Source organism: Engraulis encrasicolus, chromosome 1, assembly GCF_034702125.1.
Source record: "Engraulis encrasicolus isolate BLACKSEA-1 chromosome 1, IST_EnEncr_1.0, whole genome shotgun sequence".
Classification (NCBI taxonomy): domain Eukaryota; kingdom Metazoa; phylum Chordata; class Actinopteri; order Clupeiformes; family Engraulidae; genus Engraulis; species Engraulis encrasicolus.
In genome coordinates, this window is record NC_085857.1 from 29969613 (window position 1) to 29992082 (window position 22470).

The window sequence follows — 22470 nt, forward strand, 5'->3', positions numbered from 1 at the left end:
GTCTCACATTTCATCTAACAAATTAAGTCATCAAAAAGATAAACCAGTTGTTTACAGCTCTCTGATTTTACCCACTCTCTCTCGGCTACCATCCCACTGGGTAAATGGAAATATACAAAAACACACTGCTCACATTTGGCTAATGCTTTAATTAATCCAAGGCAAGTTACAGTGATTTATTCATATATGTATTATGTAAGGGTTAACGTTCGGCGAGAAGGTCGCTACCGTGGAATAGCAGCACGACAGAGAGAATCTTTAGACCCCGACGCGGAGCGGAGGGGTCTTGTTCTCTCTGAAGTGCTGCTATTCCACAAAGCGACCGACTCGCCGAAAGTTAACCCGCTTATTATATGGATATACTTAAATGATTCACACATGGCGGGGACATTTCTTTAGGCCTATTTAATGTTAACATTGTTGCTGCGCAAAACAAAACAGTGCCGTTGTGGAACACCGCTAGGCAACAGCTAGGTAGCCAGGTGTTGTCTATCACAGCCGATTAGAGTCTTGTTGAAAAGTCGCTTTAGCAGTGAAAAGTCTTGTTGCCATTGACAGCGGTCTGTTATAGACCAACCCGTCCGTTATCGAAAAATAACAGACGTGCGAACGTTGGGGAGCCCCGTTGAAATGAATGGAGCATTCGACCGATGACGTCACAACCATATAATAAATGTATTTATTGTCTGCAGTCCCTGGAGCAATATGAGGTTAGGTGCCTTGCTCAACAGCACTTCATCCATGGATCTGAAGTGCACACTATCAACCTTCTGATCCTAAAACCAACTGCTTAACCATTAGGCCACAAGTGCCACAATTGTTTTTATGCTAAATAAGTTGAAACCATCTGTCCTCCCTCTTCCTATAGAAAACCCTGTGGACTGTGAGTTCGGCAACAATAAAAATCTGGGAAAAGTCAATGAAGGATATGAAGGTAAGTCTGAGGCGTTGTCCATAATATTCACTTTATTCCTTACAGTCCACAGTACTACTACAGGATTTTTAGCAAAATCTGTGCAACTGACACAGAAATGTGTGTCCCAAACATCCGTGTCCAGGAGCACGGAATTCTGGAGATCAGGCTGTTTTAGTGAAGACAATCAGAAAAGGGCTAAATGTTCAAAATATTGCTCTTGTCCTTTAACTAACTTTTAATCAGAGCTGAGGGGAACTTAAGTGAGCAGGGCAGACTTGAGCTGCGTCCCATTACTACCACTTCCACTCGTTTTGAGCCCTAACACTCGCTTTTGCGCGTTCCCGTGAAAGTGTAGGGTGTCCCGTTTCTTAGGGAGGCGAGTGAAAGTGCAAAAAATCCACTTAAAATTCCACTTCGACCGAGTGTGGGTAGGACCCCCCCTAACGACCGAGTGAAAGAACACATTACCCATAATGCTGTGCGAACCCCACCGGCAAGAGCAAAAAAACAACAACATGGCGTCCTAGCAGAGGGAACAGCGAATTCACTACTTGGAAATATATGGCCAATATTTGAATATTATTCGAAAATAAAAAGTAAACCGTATGAAAACAGACTATAAAGACAAAATAAAACCCCCTTACTTAAAAAACATCACGTTTTGTTCGCTGGTTGGCCTACATTAGTGTTCGCTAGTTAGCTTAGCACAATTAGCGGTGGCTAACGGTTGCTATGAACTTTGGAAAAGTTTGCTTCTGCCTAATAATTAGTCTAGACGGATTTAACATGAAATGGCTCCCTTAAGTGCGGATTTAGGTCCACATCATGAGCAAGATCTCCTCACTTAAGAGCAATATGGACAATAGAGTTCGCTAATTAGCCTGGCTTTAGCTTTTGGCACTGATGGCAGTGGTATTGGCTAGTAGCTTACCTTGCATTTGAGAAATCAGCAGATATTAAATGACTCACGAATAAATGCAGATTATATTCCTTGTTTACAAAAACACCAACAAATGCAGATTTACAGTGTGCTTGTGAACGATTTATTGATAAATGCAGTGTCTTGTCCCATAGGGGAACAACAGGAGTAGCTTCTTGCCTGGCTGTAAGTGTAAACAATGGGAGTGGACTGGATCCGGAAACTCCCTGACACTGGCCTTTCCTGTTGAAAATTACAAACGGTCCATTCGTATTTGCTGCGTAAATAAATATAATTTAATGGAACAGCAGGCATATTGGAGGAAGATCTTTTATGAAAAATATGTGTACTTGAGTAGCTCTACGTCACCACCTGAAGTCTGTCCCAATCTGTAGGGGAAAATTCGACTTCTCTTTATTCTCGAGGGAATGACTCGCTTTTTAATTTCACTCCAAATGAGGTGAAGTTCAAGTGGAAGTGGAAGTGGTAGTAATGGGACGCAGCCTTGCTCTAGTCTGACCAGTCAGCGTGTAGTTTTTATTTTATTTTAGGGTTTGTTGTTTTCCAATTCCGATATCCGATTTAGGCAAGATGTAAAGACAACCCCATTGAAGTGGCTACATGTCAGCGTTACATTTGATGCGAACGGTTTTGTTGTGCTGCAGGTCCAGTGGAGATTCTGACTGGCATTCCTGAGGGGACGATTCTAACTGTGCAGCCCTTACAAGAGTCCACTGGCAACACCTTCCTGCAGGTTACCCCTACTGATGGAGGCTCATCCGCAATAGTGTCCACATCCAAACCTTTGGATGCTGACTCTCTCGTGGTAGGTTCATCAAACAAACCCAACCATATCATATAATAAGAAATAAAATAGACTAATTCCCCTCAATGGCAACTAAGCACCGCCCAACTGTATCCTTCTCAATGCCCCCCAAGGCTCATTCAATCCTCTGGGGGACTGTAGGACCCTTATTGAGAAACACAAGATTGTTATATGATAGCATCATTTGCTGACTTGTAAGAGAAGAGCTACTGTTGTCATGTTGGGTGAACTCACTACCAATCCCAACCAAATAAGAGTTACAGGACATGAACTCCCACTTGAAATATGCTGTTGGTGAAAGCCAGAGAAAAACTCAGATCCAAGCATGTTGGAACAATCCCGTCTCTCCCTGCCACCTGTAGTGTTCTTTTGAATAGTACAGAGTCAATCAAACAAAAAGTGTTTTTTGTATTACAAACAATTATGCTTGTGTTGAATATGTATACCCCGCTAAGAATAAGTGAGAGAGGAGAGAGAGAGCAACAGAGGGAATGAAACTTGAAACTTTAAGTCGAGTAGAATAGAGTATCATTTATTACCTGAGGGAAATTAAGGTGTCCAGTAGCATATACAGTACATTAATTCAGGAAGACACAAAGACATCACACACAACATTGCACATATATTCACCATACATTCACAAAGGAGGGCATCTCTCTCTCTCTCTCTCTCTCTCTCTCTCTCTCTCTCTCTCTCTCTTTCTCTCTCTCTCTCTCTCTCTCTCTCTCTCTCACACACACACACACACACACACACACACACACACACACACACACACACACACACACACACACACACACACACACACACACACACACACACACACACAGCAACAACAGACCCAGCTTTCCTCACCAACCTGTCAAGGTGTCTAGGTGTCAAGCCTCTCTCTTTCTGATGATCCCAACATGCCACAGCATAGGAAAGCACACTGGCCATGACAGAGTGGTAGAACATCTGCTGGAGTCTGTTGCACACATTGAAGGATCTCAGTTTCCTCAGAAAATAAAGCCTGCTCTGGCCCTTCTTATAGAGTGCTTGTGAGTTGGCAGACCAGTCCAGTTTATTGTCCAGATGTACCTCCAAGTACTAGGTGCATATGTCTCCACTGTCTCCCACTTAACACGTATGATATTATGGGAGTGTAATCATTGTGATGAAGCCTATCGCTTACTTGTTTTGTAATTTTATTTTTTGTCCTTGTTTGCAGCAAAACGGAGTGATATTTTATAGCATAAAATGCAGCGTGTCTGGGGTAAGTGTGGAGAAAATGTTTGTTTGACATTTCATGTGGTTGTTCATGGATGCTGTGCTGTTGTCCAATATTGGTAATAGCATCCCACTTGAAGCAGCAGCTTACTCCTAATGTCTTTTTATCAGGTCATTTCTGAGTCATTTCTATTTGTTTGCAGTTGTTGGCTGTGTCATAGCTTAAACAAGATGTTCTGCATCTCAGTGCAATGAGAGCCATGTGCACTTTTAATTCGATTGAATTTATAAACTGATATGCCTCAAATAGTTACTGTAAAAATAAATGTTTTAAAAGCTTAAACCGATTATATAAGTGGGTTGAGACGGTTCTTTTAAACATGTCCCTTTTTTCCCCAGCAATTAAACAGACGCACACTGCAGATCAACGATCTCAATGATAACACACCAGTCTTTCAGGGTGGTCCTTACAACAAGGAAATCACTGAGGTATGACCCGGAGATATCTATCTATCTATCTATCTGTCTGTCTGTGTAAAGTCGTGTCCCTGTGTATTTTAGTCTTTTTTAAGAAAATTTACTAGTAAATATGGGTATAGTCATTTTTTTGTTTCAGTTATGATTATTTAAAGGTACACTGTGCAGGAAATGGTCAAAAAAGGTAGGCTACTGCAACTATGCTGCTCATTGAAACTGGGCAGCCTATTGCCAAATTGAATCTTTTCATGAAAGTTTACTAAGTTATAAACTAATATTTTCTAGTATGGCCCAAGTACAGTCATTTTTGCAGCTAAAAATGGCTATTTCTGGAAATTCAAAATGGCGGACCATAGAGAAGATTCCCCTTTTCACGTAGGCCTATGAAAAGTGCTATTTTCCCATTCTTAATAAATACTGAGAATTTGATGGTGGTGGTAAGTATTCATGAAAAAGGTGACATTAGTGAATGGGTAGCATGAATTCTGGAAATAATTAACTAACAATCTTACACAGTGTACCTTTATGTCATTGTTTACAATTCCTTATCTCATTGCTCTCCAGCAGTATTTTTTTTCCATTTATTCATTTATTTATACATTAGGTACAGTAGGCTAAATAAATATGAGTGGTACTATTGGTTTCTACAGCTACATACGTTTTGCAATGATTTGCTGTGAAAACAACTTTTAATGCTGCAATATTTAGAAAATAAAAAAAAGATAAAATAATAGGCTAATAAAAAAACATAATCATTAAGGGGTGTTGAGATTTATGTCGGAAAGTGACAATATGGAGCTATTCATAGACCTGTATATAATTTCACAGTAATGTTCGGTCTGTTCTTGTCTAGGCTCTTGCAGTGGGTTCATCAGTCCTTAGAGTAACAGCGGTGGATGCTGACGCAACAAACGCCAACAACGTAGTCTCCTATTCCATCCAGGTGAGAGGTCAATAAAGGACAATTGACAACACAGCCTTTATATAGCAGAAAGATAATGCATGTTTGAGGTGGTAATGCGGACACGATGAGTGGGTCTAGCCCATTGCTTACCTGGGAGAATCCAGCTCTTAAGCAGAATATTGTAAAACAAAACCCTTCATATTAATTTCGAATTATGATATGCAGATACATAAGAAATACATCAACGTAGTAAATGTCATTACATGTGCATTACATGTTATAGCAATTTATTCCTCAGTCCTAGAGATAAGTAAACTGTAATGGTGCACCCTTCAAGTGCGTGACCAGTGGTTTAGGCCTTTTTCCTTTAGACAAGAGTCGTCTAAAATGCTGGCCTAAACGGCAGCTCCAGTGGCCTAACCGGCACCTCTGGTGGCCTAAACGACAGCAGGGTGGCCTAGATGACTCTTGCCTAAACGAAAAAGGCCTAAACCACCCCTAACCTTCAAGTGAAGCGTTACCATCAACTTGACCCCTTTATTCCATCTTGTTCCTCTGTTATCCCGCTCTGCTTTAAACAGGCTCCACAGCCACCCGAGTTTTCCATTGACACCAGTGGGGTGATCAAGCTGGTGGATGAACTGAACTACAACGCCGCTACTAGCTACACATTCACAGTCATAGCACGGGTATGTGGTGTGTGTGTGTGTGTGTGTGTGTGTGTGTGTGTGTGTGTGTGTGTGTGTGTGTGTGTGTGTGTGTGTGTGTGTGTGTGTGTGTGTGTGTGTGTGTGTGTGCGCGCGTGTGTGTGTGTGTGTGTGTGTGTGTGTGTACATGCAAATGTGTCTGTGTTTATGTACCTGAATGTATGTGAATGTGTGTGTGAGTGTGTGTATGTGTGCATTCGCTTGTGTGTGATAGCGTGACTGATCATGATTTTAATTGTGTATCTTTTTTGTGTTGTTTTCATTATAGGACCCACCCGGTCTGACTGCCACCGCTGCTGTGACTGTGACAGTGGCCGACTATGACGACTTGAACCCTTACTTTGACCACAACGTCTACACGGGCTCCATAATGGAGAACGGGGCAAGTGTACTCACTATCTACTGTATTTTTTTTATTATTAATATTTTCAAATAACAAACAACCCTTCAATAATGATAACCAAGTTGGTCGTAAAGGTAGAGAATGTCATTTTAGCTGTTCCCTTTTGACATGTATGCTGCCCCATGTACAAATGCTAGCTTTTCCGGAACATTTGATTAATAAACTAATATTTACCGGACTGAGAAAAGTTCAGCAATTTTAGCAGCCAAAGATGTCTACTACTGGTCATTCAAAATGGCAGACATGAAGTAGATCCACCTTAGTAGACCCTTCATGCTTCGTGCATCTTCGTTAAACTTCGTGAGCTCGCATGAGGGTCTGGAAATCTTAGACGAGCCCGAACGGAATCAGATATTTCACAGCCAGAATCACGGGGCGGGATCGCGGGGCGGGGTATATACAAGTCAGTGGTTGAAGTAGTACGTGATTTTAAAAAAAGCCACGTGAATTCTCCAATCAAGTTTGAGCTGTTTTGAACAGACCCAGGTCTTTCCAGAGCTAAGCAATTGACAATGTTTCAGATCGCGTGAGAACCAGGTTAGATCCACCTATTCATGTTTGAAAAGCACACATTTCCAAGTCATAGTTGATGATGGTAGTAAATAAACATTTAAAAAGAGAACATATCTGAAGGGCCAGCATAAAGTTTGGAAATGAAGCTCTCAAAAACACATTAGACAATTTGCAAAAACTCCTGCACACTGACCATTTTGCTGTTTTTCTTTAATATACATCGTTTCGGCTCTAGACCTTCATCAAGTGAAGGTCTAGGACCGAAACACACCGAAACAAAATGGTCAGTGTGCGGGAGTTTTTTCAGTTTGTCTGCTGAATGTGTGCTAGCTGAGGTGTGCGAAAAAAACACAAGCTCAAAAACACATTAAAACGTTATGCCCTCCTACTACCTAACCACCAGGTGGGGGAAATGACTTCTGTCCTGCCAGAGGCCATCAAAGCCCAAGATGGAGACAAGGGCATCAACCAACCAGTGGTCTACAGCATCACTTCAGGTAGGAGAACATAAGGATGCAAGGCTCAAAGATTGCAATGATATATATTTAACACTGTAACGATGCAGAGATTGAAGTAGGTCATGTGGTGAAATTGGTTTAGTGGGTAGTGTAGTGTATACAAGATGGTGACCAGCCAGTGATCTACAGCCTCATTTCAGGTAGGATATGAGGACGCAAGGACACAAGGCAAAACGTTTGTAGTGTGTGTGTGTGTGTGTGTGTGTGTGTGTGTGTGTGTGTGTGTGTGTGTGTGTGTGTGTGTGTGTGTGTAATGTGTTATGTGTAGTGGGTACGAGATGGTGACCATCCTTCTCCGACCATGACTGAAGTACCCTGAGCATGGTACCGTCCCATCGTACTGCCCCCTTGCATGGGTGGGGCATACATACTATTTTGTTGTGTGCAGAGTGCACTTGTGTGCTGTGACGTTCTGTGTCACATGGACAATGGAAGTTAAAGTTTCCCATTTGGGCTTTCAAGTCAAGTCAAGTCAAGTCAGATTTTATTGTCACTTTCTTCATATGCACAAGACATCAGAGATGTGGACTTGTGACTTGTGACTTGGACTGACTTGTGACTTGAGTCACAAATGACTCGACTTGAGACTTGACTTGCCAATATTAGGAATGACTTGTGACTTGACTCGACTTGTACGCTATTGACTCGAGACTTGACTCGACTTGACAGTTTTAGCTTGCAATGACTTGCAATAGCGTTCCAAGTCAATGTACATATTATTTTTTTTGCATTTGTGTGTGAAAAAAATGCATGAAAGAAAGAAAAACTAAAAGATTTACCTGTAGCCATAGTCACAAACCATGCAAAAAAACCATGGTCAATTGTGGGTTGCATGGTCACCCAAAAAAACATGAAATCTTGTTTGCAGCCGTGGTGTAATGGTTAGGGAGTTGGACTGAAGATCACAGAGTTGCAGGTTTGAATCCCACCTGACCTCTCCCTACACATCCATCCATGGCTGAAGTGCCCTTGAGCAAGGCACCTAACCCCACATTGCTCCAAGGACTGTCACCAATATGTGCGTTGGATAAAAGAACAGTTTAATTTGTGTGTAATTTAATGAATAATTATAAACCGTGGTAAAACCATGCTTAGTTTTTAGATTAAAACCATGGTTCAATTTATAGATAAACCTAGTCAAACCAAAAAACAATTCCGAACCATGCTCAAAAAACTGAAATCATGGTATACCATGGGACATGACTGGCGAAGGGGGACATGCAAAGCAGTGTGGAGAGGTAATACATGTATTACCAAAAGTAATTGTCAATATTGCACATAGAATACAAGGTGACTTGTTAAGGACTTGGAAAAAATAAGACTTGGACTTGGACTTGACTTGGCTTTGGCACGACTTGGACTTGGACTTGACTTCAAATGTGTCGTAACTTGTGACTTGACTCAGACTTGATTGGAAGGACTTGAGACTTACTTGCGACTTGCAAATTAGTGACTTGGTCCCATTTCTGCAAGACATACAAGGGAAATTAAATTACGTTTTCTCTCTATACCATGCCAGGACAGACATACAGTATACAAGACTGACATTTTACAGACTGACATAAAGTGCAAGACAGGACAGGTACCAATGATGGACTGGTAACAATAAGTGGTCAATAATAATACTTTCACTTTTCAACATTCCAGAACTATAGTAAGAAGCTAGATGGAGACCAGGGTATCACTGAGACAGTACAGCATTGGGCGGCATCATCTCATATAGGATGCAAGCATGCAAAGGCAAAAGGCTCAAATGATGCAATGATATACAGTATATTATCTACATACTGCAAATAGTAGTCACATGTCTACACATGCATTAGATAGGTGTATGCAGTAAAATTGTTGTAGCAATGGGTATAGTGGCAGTGTTTCCCATACATTGAGGAAACTATGGCGGCCCGCCATAGGTTAAATTTGGCCACCATAGTTTCCGGAAATGTAAAAAAAAAAAAAAAAAATTTTTTTTTTTTTTTTTTTTATTTTATTTTTTTTTAACGATTTCCGTGTTTGTTAAAAGCGATTTCAATTACGATTTCCTTCGCATTTTCCTCCTGGAGTAAATACATCCTATAGAGAAAACCACAAGTGCTTGAAAGAGAGAGGGATCAAAAGCCTTGTCAAGTTGTTGTAGTTAACTTGGGTTTGGGAGCAATAAAAAAAAAACCTTCCGAGAAGGGACAGTTGGGATGAGTTTACTAACACTCCCCAGGCTTTGTTTTACAGTTGTAATGAGTTAGGTGACAGGCCTTCATTGACAAGGCAAAGGAGACATCGGGCTGCATTTAGAAATGAATGTGTAATGAATGTGAATATAGACATAAATGTGTAATATGTTGTTCAGCCCTTTTAATGGGAGGAATTTTGAAAAACTGGCCCTGTGACCAGCACCCCTCATGTAGAATGTGTGTGTGGGGAAAAGGCATAGCCTACCCTCTTAGACCCTTTTTGTTTATGCGTTAACAATTTCACAGCAATCTTAAATTCTTATCTCTGCTCCTATTTTGTTTTATTATTTTTTTCATTAGACCCCTGCATGTGTATTATGTAGCCTTATTTCTCAAAATATAAATGGCTGAAATGTAGGCGTAGGCCTATAGTTTGTCCATGCGCCAATGTCATACTGTACTCATTGTTTTGCCATTTTGCATTTACACTGCGTGAATAACACAACACCCCCCCTCCCCCCCCCAAAAAAAAAGGCCAGTGAAAAGACCCCCCCCCCCCCCCCCCCCCCCCCCCCCCCCCCCCCCCCCCCCCCCCCGGACAAAAAAAAATCCCGGCTGCCCCCATAGTTTCCAAAATTTCTGTGGGAAACACTGAGTGGATATAAGACAGAGAGCAGGGCATCAATAAGCCTGTGGTTGGATAAATGCATTCATTTTGTCTCATCTTGACGCTCTCTGAACAGTGTTGAATGGGTTGTTAAGGGTAGAACACAATGTGTATTCTTCAAGGAATACGTATGTCATATCAATATATGCTTATCACGTGACTACTTACAGAATTACTTGGTAACACTTTATAATAAGGGATGCATAAAAAGCATTATGAAGACTTGGTGAATAATTAAAATTGTCAGTTAAATTAAACAATGATGAACAAAACATAAACAAATGCTTGTAAATGAGTGGGAAATGTATATGTTAATATTATATATTCATCCAACAAGTACAAGTTGTTGGTAAATTAATAAAAAAATACTGTTAAAAGCTAAAAGGATGTTTTGTTCATGTCTTAAGACTGTTAAAGTCTTTTTTCGCATCCCTTATTATAGTTTATTATATGGTTGTGACGTCATCGGTCGAATGCTCCATTCATTTCAACGGGGCTCCCCAACGTTCGCACGTCTGTTATTTTTCGATAACGGACGGGTTGGTCTATAACAGACCGCTGTCAATGGCAACAAGACTTTTCACTGCTAAAGCGACTTTTCAACAAGACTCTAATCAGCTGCTGTGATAGACAACACCTGTTGTCCTGGCTAGCTGTTGCCTAGCGGTGTTTCACAACGACACTGTTTTGTTTTGCGCAGCAACAATCTTAACATTAAATAGGCCTAAAGAAATGTCCCCGCCATGTGTGAATCATTTAAGTATATCCATATAATAAGCGGGTTAACTTTCGGCGAGTCGGTCGCTTTGTGGAATAGCAGCACTTCAGAGAGAACAAAGACCCCTCCGCTCCGCGTCGGGGTCTAAAGATTCTCTCTGTCGTGCTGCTATTCCACGGTAGCGACCTTCTCGCCGAATGTTAACCCTTACGTAATTTCTTCATAATCTTCACACACAGACACACAGTAACACAGACACAGAGACAGACAGACAGACAGACACAGAGACAGACAGACAGACAGACAGACAGACAGACAGACACAGAGACAGACAGACAGACAGACACACACACACACACACACAATTAATTTGTTTTTTTAACGAACAGATTATTCAATGAAGTAGTGACACACAAATATATTCAAAAATACACAAAGCATGACAAGACAGATGTTTTGCTCAGTTGAGCTTTGCAATAAAATGTCAGCGTTGCTTTTACAATGTTTTTTTGTTTTGTTTGTTTTCTTTGTTTTTTCAAACTGCTGTCACCTCAGTGGATCCAAGTGAATTCAGAGATAAAGTGGACATTGATCCCAACACTGGTGTCATCCTAGTGATAAGGGCACTGGACCGAGAACAAGTATCATCTTTCAATATCCAAATAAAGGTACTGGTATTATTATTATGCCTGTATTTCAATGTTTTATTTTTCATGTAGCCTACATAAGTTATAGCCTGGGAATTCCCATGGTCTGTCTTGTTCAGTCTCTGAGTGGACGGAGGGCAAGATATATTATTAGACACTTGTAGTTTGTTTACAGATCATCCACCATGTCTGTGTACTGTCTGTATGCAACGTGACATCTACTGTTTATTCTGTGTACCGGTACAAGACATGTCTAACGCCTACAGTATTTCAGCGTACTCAAAAAATGTCTTTGTCTTTTTTTATCCATGATTCCTTGGGCCCTACCAGGCAGAGCAGAATAACGATCCTGCCAAAGCGGCTTACGCCTTAGTGGTGGTAAACGTGGGGGATAGGAATGATAACCCCCCCGAGTTTGACAAGACCGCCTACAACGCATCCATTCCGGAAAATTCTCCAAACGGCTACTTCGTCCTACAGACCAAAGTCACCGACAAAGACCTGGTAATGTCTCGCTGGAGCTATTTTGTCTATTTCTCAACAATTAGATCTAGATTTACTAGAATGCACACACATTATTGATTACCAATACACACACACACACACACACACACACACACACACACACACACACACACACACACACACACACACACACACACACACACACACACACACACACACACACACACACAAACATTTTAAAATCATTAAGCAAAAACACAACCTAGTAATATTCTTGTCCCAACAATGAAAGCCCTTGTCCCAATAGTACGCCTTGTTAACTTTCTGGACCATTTGCCCTCCCCAAATAAAAAAGCACGATTTGTATTGTTTTAATCATATTGCTATCTGAATGCTTTAACTTCTTTTTTTTAATCAGGGAGGGTTTATTGGGACGCTGCGCCTCATCCCAGACACGGTGCCTTTTACCATTAGCAATGACGGCATCATCACAGTGAAGACATCAGCTGACTTGGACCGAGAGACCAGCCCCAGCTTCACCTTCCAGGTGACTATATGCCCATAATACATCTAATAGCAGCTACAACAATAGCTACAATACTACTACTACTACTACTACTACTACTACTATTACTACTACTACTATTACTACTACTACTACTACTACTACTACTACTATTACTACTACTACTACTACTCTCCTGTCTCCCCCTCCCCTCAAGTTATGAGTCTGGGCGTCTTGCTTGATGGCTCTCTATTCTTCCTCTCCCACATAAACAACATCACACGGTCTGCTTATGTAGAAGTGACGAGGAATCCACGTAGTAAAGTACACAGAATGAGGTTTATTTACACGAACTTGTACGTACAACTGACTTGTAGTGAACTCTAATAATAACTGACAAATTACCCAGCGGGCCCCTGCGGCATCTTCCACGTCATGTTGCCAGGGCAACAATCATATACATTCTACATCCCCCCTCTTAACAAAGCACAGCAAATCAGTGTTGTTTTTTCTTTTGGATAATAGGGACATGTCCTTAAGTGCTCCAGGGTAAGGCATAAGGTCCATAAGGCATAATAGATGGTTGGAATGCCAGAATAATAACATACTGCATTAATCATTGTGAACATTTGAAATGTTTAAAATAACACCAACATATCTTGAATGAGGAATGTATAAGTAATACTTGCATGAACTTGCAGAAGGGATAACCGTATAGGAGTATAAGAAATATAAACGTGACGTAATATGCATGAACCCACATGACTACAGAAGTAGATCCACCAATCTTCACATTCATGAACATAGATAGAAAACATGCTACATTGCGCCGTTGACACATAACATTGCTTTTTTTTTTTTTTTTTTTTTTGTGTGTGGGTGAGTGTGTGCATCAGGTAGGTATATGCGTTTGTGGTGTGGTGTGTGCTCAGTGGTATGGTTTAGGGCAGCGACCAGCCTACACCCTTGTGTGTGTGTGCGTCAGAAAGAGTGTGAGGGCCCGTGCGCGCCTCAGTGTGTGCGCACGTGCGCGCCTGTATGGAGAAGAAGAACGAGGGAGAGAGAGAGAGAGAGAGAGAGAGAGAGAGAGAGAGAGAGAGAGAGAGAGAGAGAGAGAGAGAGAGAGAGAGAGAGAGAGATGTCTATGTGGTGTAATCCCTGTAGAGAGTGTTGGGCCTCGATATCCTTCCAGAGCGGGTGATGACCACTCCTTCTGGGGCTGGGGCTGCCTCTGGCTGGGCAGTGGCAGGCTGCAGATCCGGTGGTTGGTCTGGAGTGGTGCTGGACGGGACGCTTGGTGAGTGAGGGGTGTAGGTCTCCGGGGTGAGTAGCAGATGACGTCTGTTCCTTGTGTACGTGGCGTCCCCGACCTGGACCTGGTAGCTGTTGGGTTGAGCTGCAGCTCCGGTGACAATGGCGAGCCGATCGTATCCCCTTGCTGTCTGCATCCTGACCGTGTTTCCTGTTTGCAGTGGTGGCAGGCGTTTTGCTGACTTGTCGTAATGTGCCTTGCATCGCTGCCTTGCATGTGTGAGTGCGGCCTGCACCTGTGTCTGCACGCTGGGTACGTACATTGCTTTGGTCATGGGAATGAGAGCTTTTGTGCGCCGAGACAGCAAGCGCTGCGCTGGTGAGGGCAGTCCATCTCTTGGTGTGTTTCGAATGTTGAGCAGAGCCGCATAGATGTCTGTCTTGTCTCGTGTGCATTTCTCAAGCAGGTGTTTGGCTGAACGAACGGCCCTTTCGGCTAATCCATTTGACTGGGGGTAGTGGGGACTGCTGGTGACGTGAGCAAAGTCCCATGTATGTGCAAATTCCTGGAATTCCCTGCTTGTGAAGTACGCAGCGTTGTCAGTCATCAGTTCCTGGGGTGCACCGTGTGTGGCAAAGTGCCGTTTCAGCCTGGCGATGATGGTTGCACTAGTGGTGTTGGGGAGGTGATCTATTTCATACCAGCCAGAATAGGAGTCGACAAGTACCAGATGTTCTTTCCCCTCCCACTCGAAGACGTCAGCTGCTGTGATGGCCCATGGTAAGTCAGGTATGTCGTGTAGCTTCAGAGGCTCTCTTTGCTGGTGAGGTCGTAGTGCGATGCATGGAGTACATTTGGAGAGCTCACGATCGATGTCCTGGTTGATCGTGGGCCAAAACATGGTCTCTCTGGCCCTGAGTTTTGTTGCTTCGAGGCCAGGGTGGCCTTGATGCAGCTGCTTGAGGTAGTAGTGTTGCAGTGAGTGGGGGATGACGAATCGCTGGCCACGAAGCAACAGGCCGTTGTCCGTCGTGAGCTCGTCTCTCATGCTGTAGAATGGTCTGATATCGTGGGGCAGTTTTCTTGACGAGTCAGGCCAGCCTGCATTGACGATCTTGGCTAGCCGGCGGCATGTGGGGTCTGCCAGCGTTTTGTGCAGCAGCTCTTCCAGCCTTCTCGATGAGAGGACCTCCACCGTCATGACGTCGTATTCCTCAGTGCTGTTGGTGTGGTCAACAGTAGATGTGCACGTGAGAGGGTGTCCGCAACATACAGTTCTTTGCCCTTTTTGTACGTGACATGAAGGTTGTAGCGCTGCAGCTTCAGCATCATTCTCTGGAGGCGGGCAGATGCAGAGTGGAGGGGTTTCCGCAGTATGGTGATGAGTGGCTGACAGTGGCGGTTTCCACTGTCACAGGGCGGCCATAGATGTAGTCGTGGAATTTTTGACAGGCGTAGACGACAGCCAGGAGCTCCTTCTCTATCTGTGCGTAGTGGCTCTCCGTCTCTGTGAGGGCTCTGGAGGCAAACGCTACGGGCTTGCTGTTTTGTAGGCAGACAGCACCTAGCCCGTGCTGAGAGGCATCAGCAGACAGCACCACTGGTTGATGTACATCGAAGTACTGAAGGACTGGGGGGCTGGTGAGGAGGCCCTTGAGCTTGTTGAATGCTGCTGTGTGATGCTCCTGCCAGACCCAGTCCACGTCCTGCAGGAGGAGCTGACGCAGGGGTGCTGTGACTTCGCTGTAACCTGGGATGAACTTTGACAGGTAGTTGGTCATGCCGAGGAATCTCTGGACCCCATGCTTGTCCTCCGGAGGGGGCATCAGGCGAACCGCAGCAGTTTTGGCAGGATCCGGCTTGATCCCCTGGTCGGTGAGCAAGTGCCCCACATATGAGACTGCAGACACCCTGAAGCGGCATTTTTCCGGATTCAGCTTGAGATTGACGGCACTCACCCTGTCCATGACCTGGCGTAGACGCGCGTCATGCTCCTCTGCCGTCCGGCCCCAGACGAGGATGTCGTCAACGACGATTGCACATGGCTGTCCTTCAAAAAGTTGTTCCATGCACCTCTGGAACACCTCACTCCCCGTCGATATGCCATAGGGCATTCGGAGGAAGGCATACCGGCCCACTGGTGTCATGAATGTGGTCAGTTTGGATGACTCGCTGCTGAGTGGCACCTGCCAGAATCCGCATTTTGCGTCTAGGATGCTGAACACTTTGGCACCTGGCATGTCGGCTATCACTTGTTCAACGGTTTTCATTGGATGGTGGGGTCTGAGGAGTGCTTTGTTGAGATGAACCGGATCAATGCACAGCCGAATGCTGCCATCCTTCTTGCGGGCAGCCACCATCGCAGATACCCATTCCGTGGGTTCGTGGACTGGTTTGATGATTCCCAGCTTGGTCATTCTGTCGAGCTCCTGGATGATCTTGTCTCTCATGGCCAGTGGTACCCGCCTAGGGGCACATATCGTGGGGTGCACCGTGTCATCCAGACGCATGTTGTACACGACTGGCAGCTTGCCTACAGCGCTGTTGTCGAACCGGTCTCTGTATTCTGTGAGTTCCGGTGCCCCCTGTTGTAGTGCATGCATGTTCGGTCCCAGTTTCACAAAGCCTAGTTTCACACTATCAGTGAGACCAAGCAGGGGTTTCACATCACTGTCAACGACATGAAAGTCTAATGTCCCGCATGTAAGATGCACAGTCGCTATGCCCATTGTACTTATTACCTGCCCTCCATGGGCTACAAGGTTGACTACTTGACTGTGGTGGATGTGTGCACTGGGGTCAGTGTGGTCAAGAGTGGCCCTGAAAACCACATTGCACCGAGCTCCCGTGTCAATCTTTACCTTTAGCTGTTTCCCAGGGATGGAGGATGACAGCATGGTGAATATCTCGCCCTTTTCTGTAGCCGTTTCCACACTTTCACAGTAGAAGGATTGAGTTGAGTACCATGGGTTAAGAATGGGAAGGAAGTTAAGGACACGAAAGCCTAGTTTAGATAATATAATAAAGCAATTTATAATATCAACCTTCTATGTGGTGTAGGCTATTGAATATAATATAATATAATATAATATACGTATAATATAATATAATATAATATAATATAATATAATATAATATAATATAATATAGTGTAGCAATGTAGCTTATGATGTCAATCTTCTTTGTTGTGTTCAAGGTGGAGGCGAGGGAGGATGAGTCCCCTAACCATACAGAGACGGCTGATGTAGTGATCACTCTTTCGGACGTCAACGACAACAGCCCACAGTTCAGCAGCAGCAAGTACGAGGGCAAAGTCTTCAGCAATCAGACCGTCGGAATGAACGTTGTCAAGGTGATATTGGTGTTTTGTGTTTGTGTGCGTGTGTGTGTTTTTTGTGCGTGCATGTGTGAGTGTGTGTGTGTAAGTTCTATTGTTCTACTGTTCTATCTATCTATCTATCTATCTATCTATCTATCTATCTATCTATCTATCTATCTATCTATCTATCTATCTATCTATCTATCTATCTATCTATCTATCTATCTATCTATCTATCGTTCTATCGTTCTATCGTTCTATCGTTCTATCGTCTGTCTGTCTGTCTGTCTGTCTGTGAAATCCATCCACTGGTCTGACATTACTTACGTTTTTTCACAGGTGGAGGCGACTGACGCAGACGAGGGAGTGAACGGGGAGGTGACCTACTCCATTGATGCGGGTAACGAGGACGACCACTTCGCCCTTGATGAGAACAGCGGGGACATCACCTTGGCCAAGGTCATCATCCTGGAGGATAACACAGTGAAGCGCTTCTCCTTGTATGTCACGGCCAGAGATGGTAAGTTGTCATTGGTGTTGCTGCCACAAAGAACGTAGTACAGACAAAATAGAAGTTGTACAAGCCATAGGTTGCTGTAATACATATATTATTACATCATGTATCATATTGTTATTTACTGTATGACAGTACAATAACATAGAGTAACCTAATATAGTATTATATAGACAGAATTTAATACATGTTGTGTGCAGTTGTATTTGTACGATACTTTTGAACACTTTTACAGTAAAAACCCTCTTCACAAACATTTTACATGTTTGCATGTATTGTATTTTCGCTATACAACTCTACTCCTACAGGTGGTGAGATGTCCAGAGCATCTTCAGCGCCGGTGGCCATTCAGGCTCCCGGAAACTCCGATCCCCAGTTTCTTGCAACGACGTACCATGGTACAGTGGAGGAAGAGCAGAACCCTCCCATAAACATTGTCAAAGTAAGTACACTTCCCGTACGGTTTGAGCAATGTTTTTTGAGCAATGTTTCTGGGAAGCACCATGACTGGCTCTGAGTTTCCTGATGAAATAATTTGAAAAAGTTGTGTGGTCCAAGTTCTCTTGATCGATCTATCTGTTCTCTTGATCTATCAATCGATCTGTCTGTCTGTCTGTCCATGTATCCATCTTATTCTGTTCTTTTTACTGCTACCAATGGGATTGATTTGCACTATCCCTTGTCTTCTCTTTCTCAGGTCGCTTTCTATTCTGTGGGCTCAGTTGTTCCAGTGACCCTGCAGGTGAACACCCACCAGGATCTATTCTCCATTGACAACAACGGCGAGCTATTCACTAAGGCCAAGCTCGACTACGAGGACCAGGCCAACTACACCGTAAGCATCTCCCTGTCTGACGGAACCAAATCCGACACGGCGGAGGTCAAAGTTCAGGTGCTGGACGTGAACGATAACTCCCCCGTGTTTGTGGGCAACCCCTTTACGTTCACGCTGTCCGAGGATGTGAAGCTCGGGACCAATGTGACGGTGTTGACGGCCACGGACGCGGACTCCGGTTTCAACGGCGAGGTGCGCTACTCCATTCAGGGCGGAGGTGGAAGTTTCGGAGTCGACCCCGAAACGGGACGCATCACCGTGGACAAAGCCCTAGATCGAGAGGAAGCAGATGAGATCACCTTCAAGGTCGTGGCCGCCGATCAAGGTCGTCCGTCCCGCTCGGCCACCGCAGACGTGACAGTCACCGTTACGGACGTCAACGACAACAATCCAGTCTTCGCTGTGGCGCAGCACTTCGTCACTGTGTCAGAGATCGACGAGCCGGGTCTGGTACTGGTCAAACTCAACGCCACGGACGCGGACGATGGCGTGAACGCGGCTGTCACATACCTGATCGCCAAGCAGGACCCCACGTCGGAACCACCGGCATTCGCGGTGGACGCTGTCTCCGGAGAGCTGACGCTGACTACCAAGTTGGATTTCGGCAACGCAACGCGCTACGTGCTGACGGTGGAGGCGGTGGACGGTGGAACGCCGACGCTGACGGGTATCGCCACGGTGACGGTACAGGTGGAGGACGTGAACAACAACCCGCCAGAGTTCAGCCAGGAGCAGTACGACGTGGCCGTGCCGGAGAACCTGGCTGGAGGGGCCGTAGTGGTCTCATTGGAGGTCACAGACAAGGATAAGGTGAGGAGGAGAGAGAGAGAGAGAGAGAGAGAGAGAGAGAGAGAGAGAGAGAGAGAGAGAGAGAGAGAGAAAGAGAGAGAGTAGTTATGGCCAATAAGATGTGCCTGTGAACGATTCATTTCAAATATGTATGTTTGTGTATATATTAGTAAAATAAATGTGTATGTCATTTTGTATTTTAATTTTATTACTTTGTTTGTATATTGTGCTGCTTTGTTTGTATGTATTTTTCAACCGGCATTTTGTCATGACAAGTGACACTTTCATCATTTAAAATTACATTGCATATTGCAAAACAAACAAATTTGCTTAACGTGTTTACTTGTTTTTCATTTTTTATCTTTTTTAAAATCAAGCTTTGTTTGTGTTTTGTGTCATAGGATGGTTTCTCCAATGGCCATTTCCTCATGACGAGTGATACCTTTAACATCAACAAGATGGGGGCCATCTCTCTAAACAGCGACGCCACTCTGGACAGGGAGAGTCAGGACACCTACATGTTACAGGTGAGAAGAGTCGCACAAAATAAATAAACTGTGGTGCATTTCTCGAAAGCGTAGTTGTTAGCCAGTTAGCAACTTGGGTAGTTGCCTATGGGAAATTGCATTGCGACAAAGTAGCTGACATACATAGTTAGCAACTTCGGTTTCGAGAAATGCACCCCTGAGCAGATTTGAACATTTTTGTACAAATAGTTTGGTACATTGGAGCATAGCCATTCTCTCCCTGTTATGTTTAACATTCACATTACTGTGATGTGTCGGGAATATAATGTTTTCTCCTGACCACCAGTTTGTTTCATATTAATGGGATAGCAGATACATGATGTTACACGTAAGATTAAGTTTGTGTTAAAGCGGACATCGGACTGAGGAAGTTGTATCATGAATTAAATAGAGTGACTTAAATGGCAGTGTTCATCGCCCCTGACCTGTGCTTTCCAGGCAGGTGTCGGCAGCGTTTTAGCTCTTTCAACGCTGGCCGTCTGTCCGCACGGTTAGTGTGACCATTTTTATGTGGTCTTAATCTTGTCTCGGTCTCAACTTCATTTGGTCTTCTTAGTCACCTCATATTCACTGTATTGTCATATCTGAGACTACATGTAGACATGCTAATAATTATATTGTAATTCTCTGTCTCTCCAGGTGGTGGCAGTGGACCAGCCTGTGGGCGGCCTGAGTGCGACGGCCCAGGTCAACATCACCATCACGGACATCAACGACAACAACCCAGAGTTCCTCCCGCTGCCAGACCCCATCGCCATCGCCGAGGGCGACTACTCGCCGGCCGAGCCTGGCATCGTGTGTGTCATCGAGGCCGAGGACAAGGACGTAGGGGACAACGGGCGTGTGACACTGTCCACATCATCCAACCACACCTTCACGTTCAAGGAGGTGAGGTTTGATTGTTTTTCTTTTCTGTACAGTATTTTTACATCGCAACTGTCTGAGTTTGAGTAAGTATAAGTAAGTATTACAAGGACATCTGGAACAGCGGGCATGTGACACACATCATCCAACCACACCTTTACATTCAAGGAGGTGAAGTTTGTTTATTTTTTCCCTTTCGCCTCTTATTTAAAGTGATGGTATGAGTAGATTCACCCTAATGCCATTTGAACCGTGACATCCATCTAGTAGTCCACCCGAAGCGTTTTCTGGCTTGGGCTTACATCAGCAGACTTACCGAGGTATTCGATGTTTATTCCGGATAGCTTGGCACAAGCGCATATGGATCCCGGACACTATCTCCACACTTACCCCATAAAAATCATGACACCAAACTTCTACAGTAGTGCAAATATGGTCTGTAGGCTGTAGGAGTTTATTATTATCAACACAAGCCCAAGGCAGAAAACACTTCGGGTGGACTACTGGATGGATGTCACGGAATCTACTCCGAACACTTTAAGGGTCAAAGGTTAATGGAATATGCAGTAGAATAGGATATGATAGAAGTGAATAAGAGTTAAGTGTACAAGTGTTTCTCCAATCACACCTTCACCTTTATGGAGGTGAGATTTGATTTGTTGTGATACTAGACAACCCTTTCTCTGGTTGTTGCACCCTTGCCCCATCTCCTTCAACCACAGCTACACCTTCAAGCCTTATGTATTCAAGGATAATTACCTCCGCCAAGGAGGTTATGTTTTCGGTCATGTTGGTTTGTGTGTCTGTCTGTCTGTTTGTCTGTTTGTCAGCGGGATGACTCAAAAAGTTATGCACAGATTTTGATGAAATTGTGTTGGAAGTTGAATGAAGAAGTGATTAAATTTGGTGGTGATTTGGATCACAATCCGGATCCAGGATTTTTTTCAAAGATTCTTCAACATTGCGGGACAGGGCAAATGTTGACTTTCCAGTTTCTAACTCCACAAAAAGAGGACAGTAAGAATTGAAAAAAAAATAGGGTGTAACATATGTTCTATCAAACAGCTTCCTTGGGGGAGGTCTTCACTCTCTGAGTGCATTTCTAGTTTGATTTATGAAACAATCACAAACTCACCTTGAGTGCAAGACAGTCGAATAGGATATATTATATTAAATACAATAGAAATAGAATGTAATGGAATATAACATAGTAGAATAGCGTAGAAATAGAATAGAATAGTGTGAAGAGTGAACTTTTTTTTCATTGTTCTGTCTTCCTTTTAGGACGGGACTCTCATAGCAGTGACTGATCTGGACAGAGAAAAACAGGATTCATACGACCTAGTCATCGTCGCCACGGACCATGGCAAGCCTCAGAGACAGGCAAGTGTGTGTGTGTGTGTGTGTGTGTGTGTGTGTGTGTGTGTGTGTGTGTGTGTGTGTGTGTGTGTGTGTGTGTGTGTGTGTGTGTGTGTGTGTGTGTGTGTGTGTGTGTGTGTGTGTGTGTGTGTGTGTGCGCGTTTGTACGTGTGTGTGTGTGTGTGTGTGTGTGTGTGTGTGTGTGTGTGTGTGTGTGTGTGTGTGTGTGTGTGCGCATGTGCGTGCGTTTGTACGTGTGTGTGCGCATATGCATGTATGTGTGTCTGTGTTAATGTACTTGGATGTATGTTCGTGTGAGTGTGTGTGTGCATTCGCTTGTGTGTGAGAGTGTAAACAATCATGATTTTGGTCCGAGTCAGGCCAGTTTTGAAGGGTCTACACGGCACACACTGTAGGTCTACTGACCATTCCCCTTTCTCTTTCCACAG

At 43.9% G+C, this 22470-nt stretch overlaps 1 protein-coding gene across 1 annotated transcript in view; it reads left to right on the forward strand.

The window, feature by feature from the left end:
- Positions 1 to 928: 928 nt before the first annotated feature.
- The window catches only part of LOC134456938 (protocadherin Fat 4), a 33522-nt gene continuing 11980 nt past the window's right edge, over positions 929 to 22470 (forward strand). The window contains exons 1-18 of the mRNA XM_063208604.1: positions 929 to 934; positions 1991 to 2021; positions 2501 to 2661; positions 4270 to 4359; positions 5201 to 5290; positions 5833 to 5940; positions 6227 to 6340; positions 7278 to 7371; positions 11501 to 11613; positions 11923 to 12096; positions 12476 to 12604; positions 17011 to 17166; positions 17473 to 17653; positions 17956 to 18089; positions 18345 to 19292; positions 19673 to 19798; positions 20438 to 20686; positions 21947 to 22045. Of these exons, the coding sequence (XP_063064674.1) occupies positions 929 to 934; positions 1991 to 2021; positions 2501 to 2661; positions 4270 to 4359; positions 5201 to 5290; positions 5833 to 5940; positions 6227 to 6340; positions 7278 to 7371; positions 11501 to 11613; positions 11923 to 12096; positions 12476 to 12604; positions 17011 to 17166; positions 17473 to 17653; positions 17956 to 18089; positions 18345 to 19292; positions 19673 to 19798; positions 20438 to 20686; positions 21947 to 22045 (3003 nt within the window). The remainder of the gene's footprint in view (positions 935 to 1990; positions 2022 to 2500; positions 2662 to 4269; positions 4360 to 5200; positions 5291 to 5832; positions 5941 to 6226; positions 6341 to 7277; positions 7372 to 11500; positions 11614 to 11922; positions 12097 to 12475; positions 12605 to 17010; positions 17167 to 17472; positions 17654 to 17955; positions 18090 to 18344; positions 19293 to 19672; positions 19799 to 20437; positions 20687 to 21946; positions 22046 to 22470) is intronic.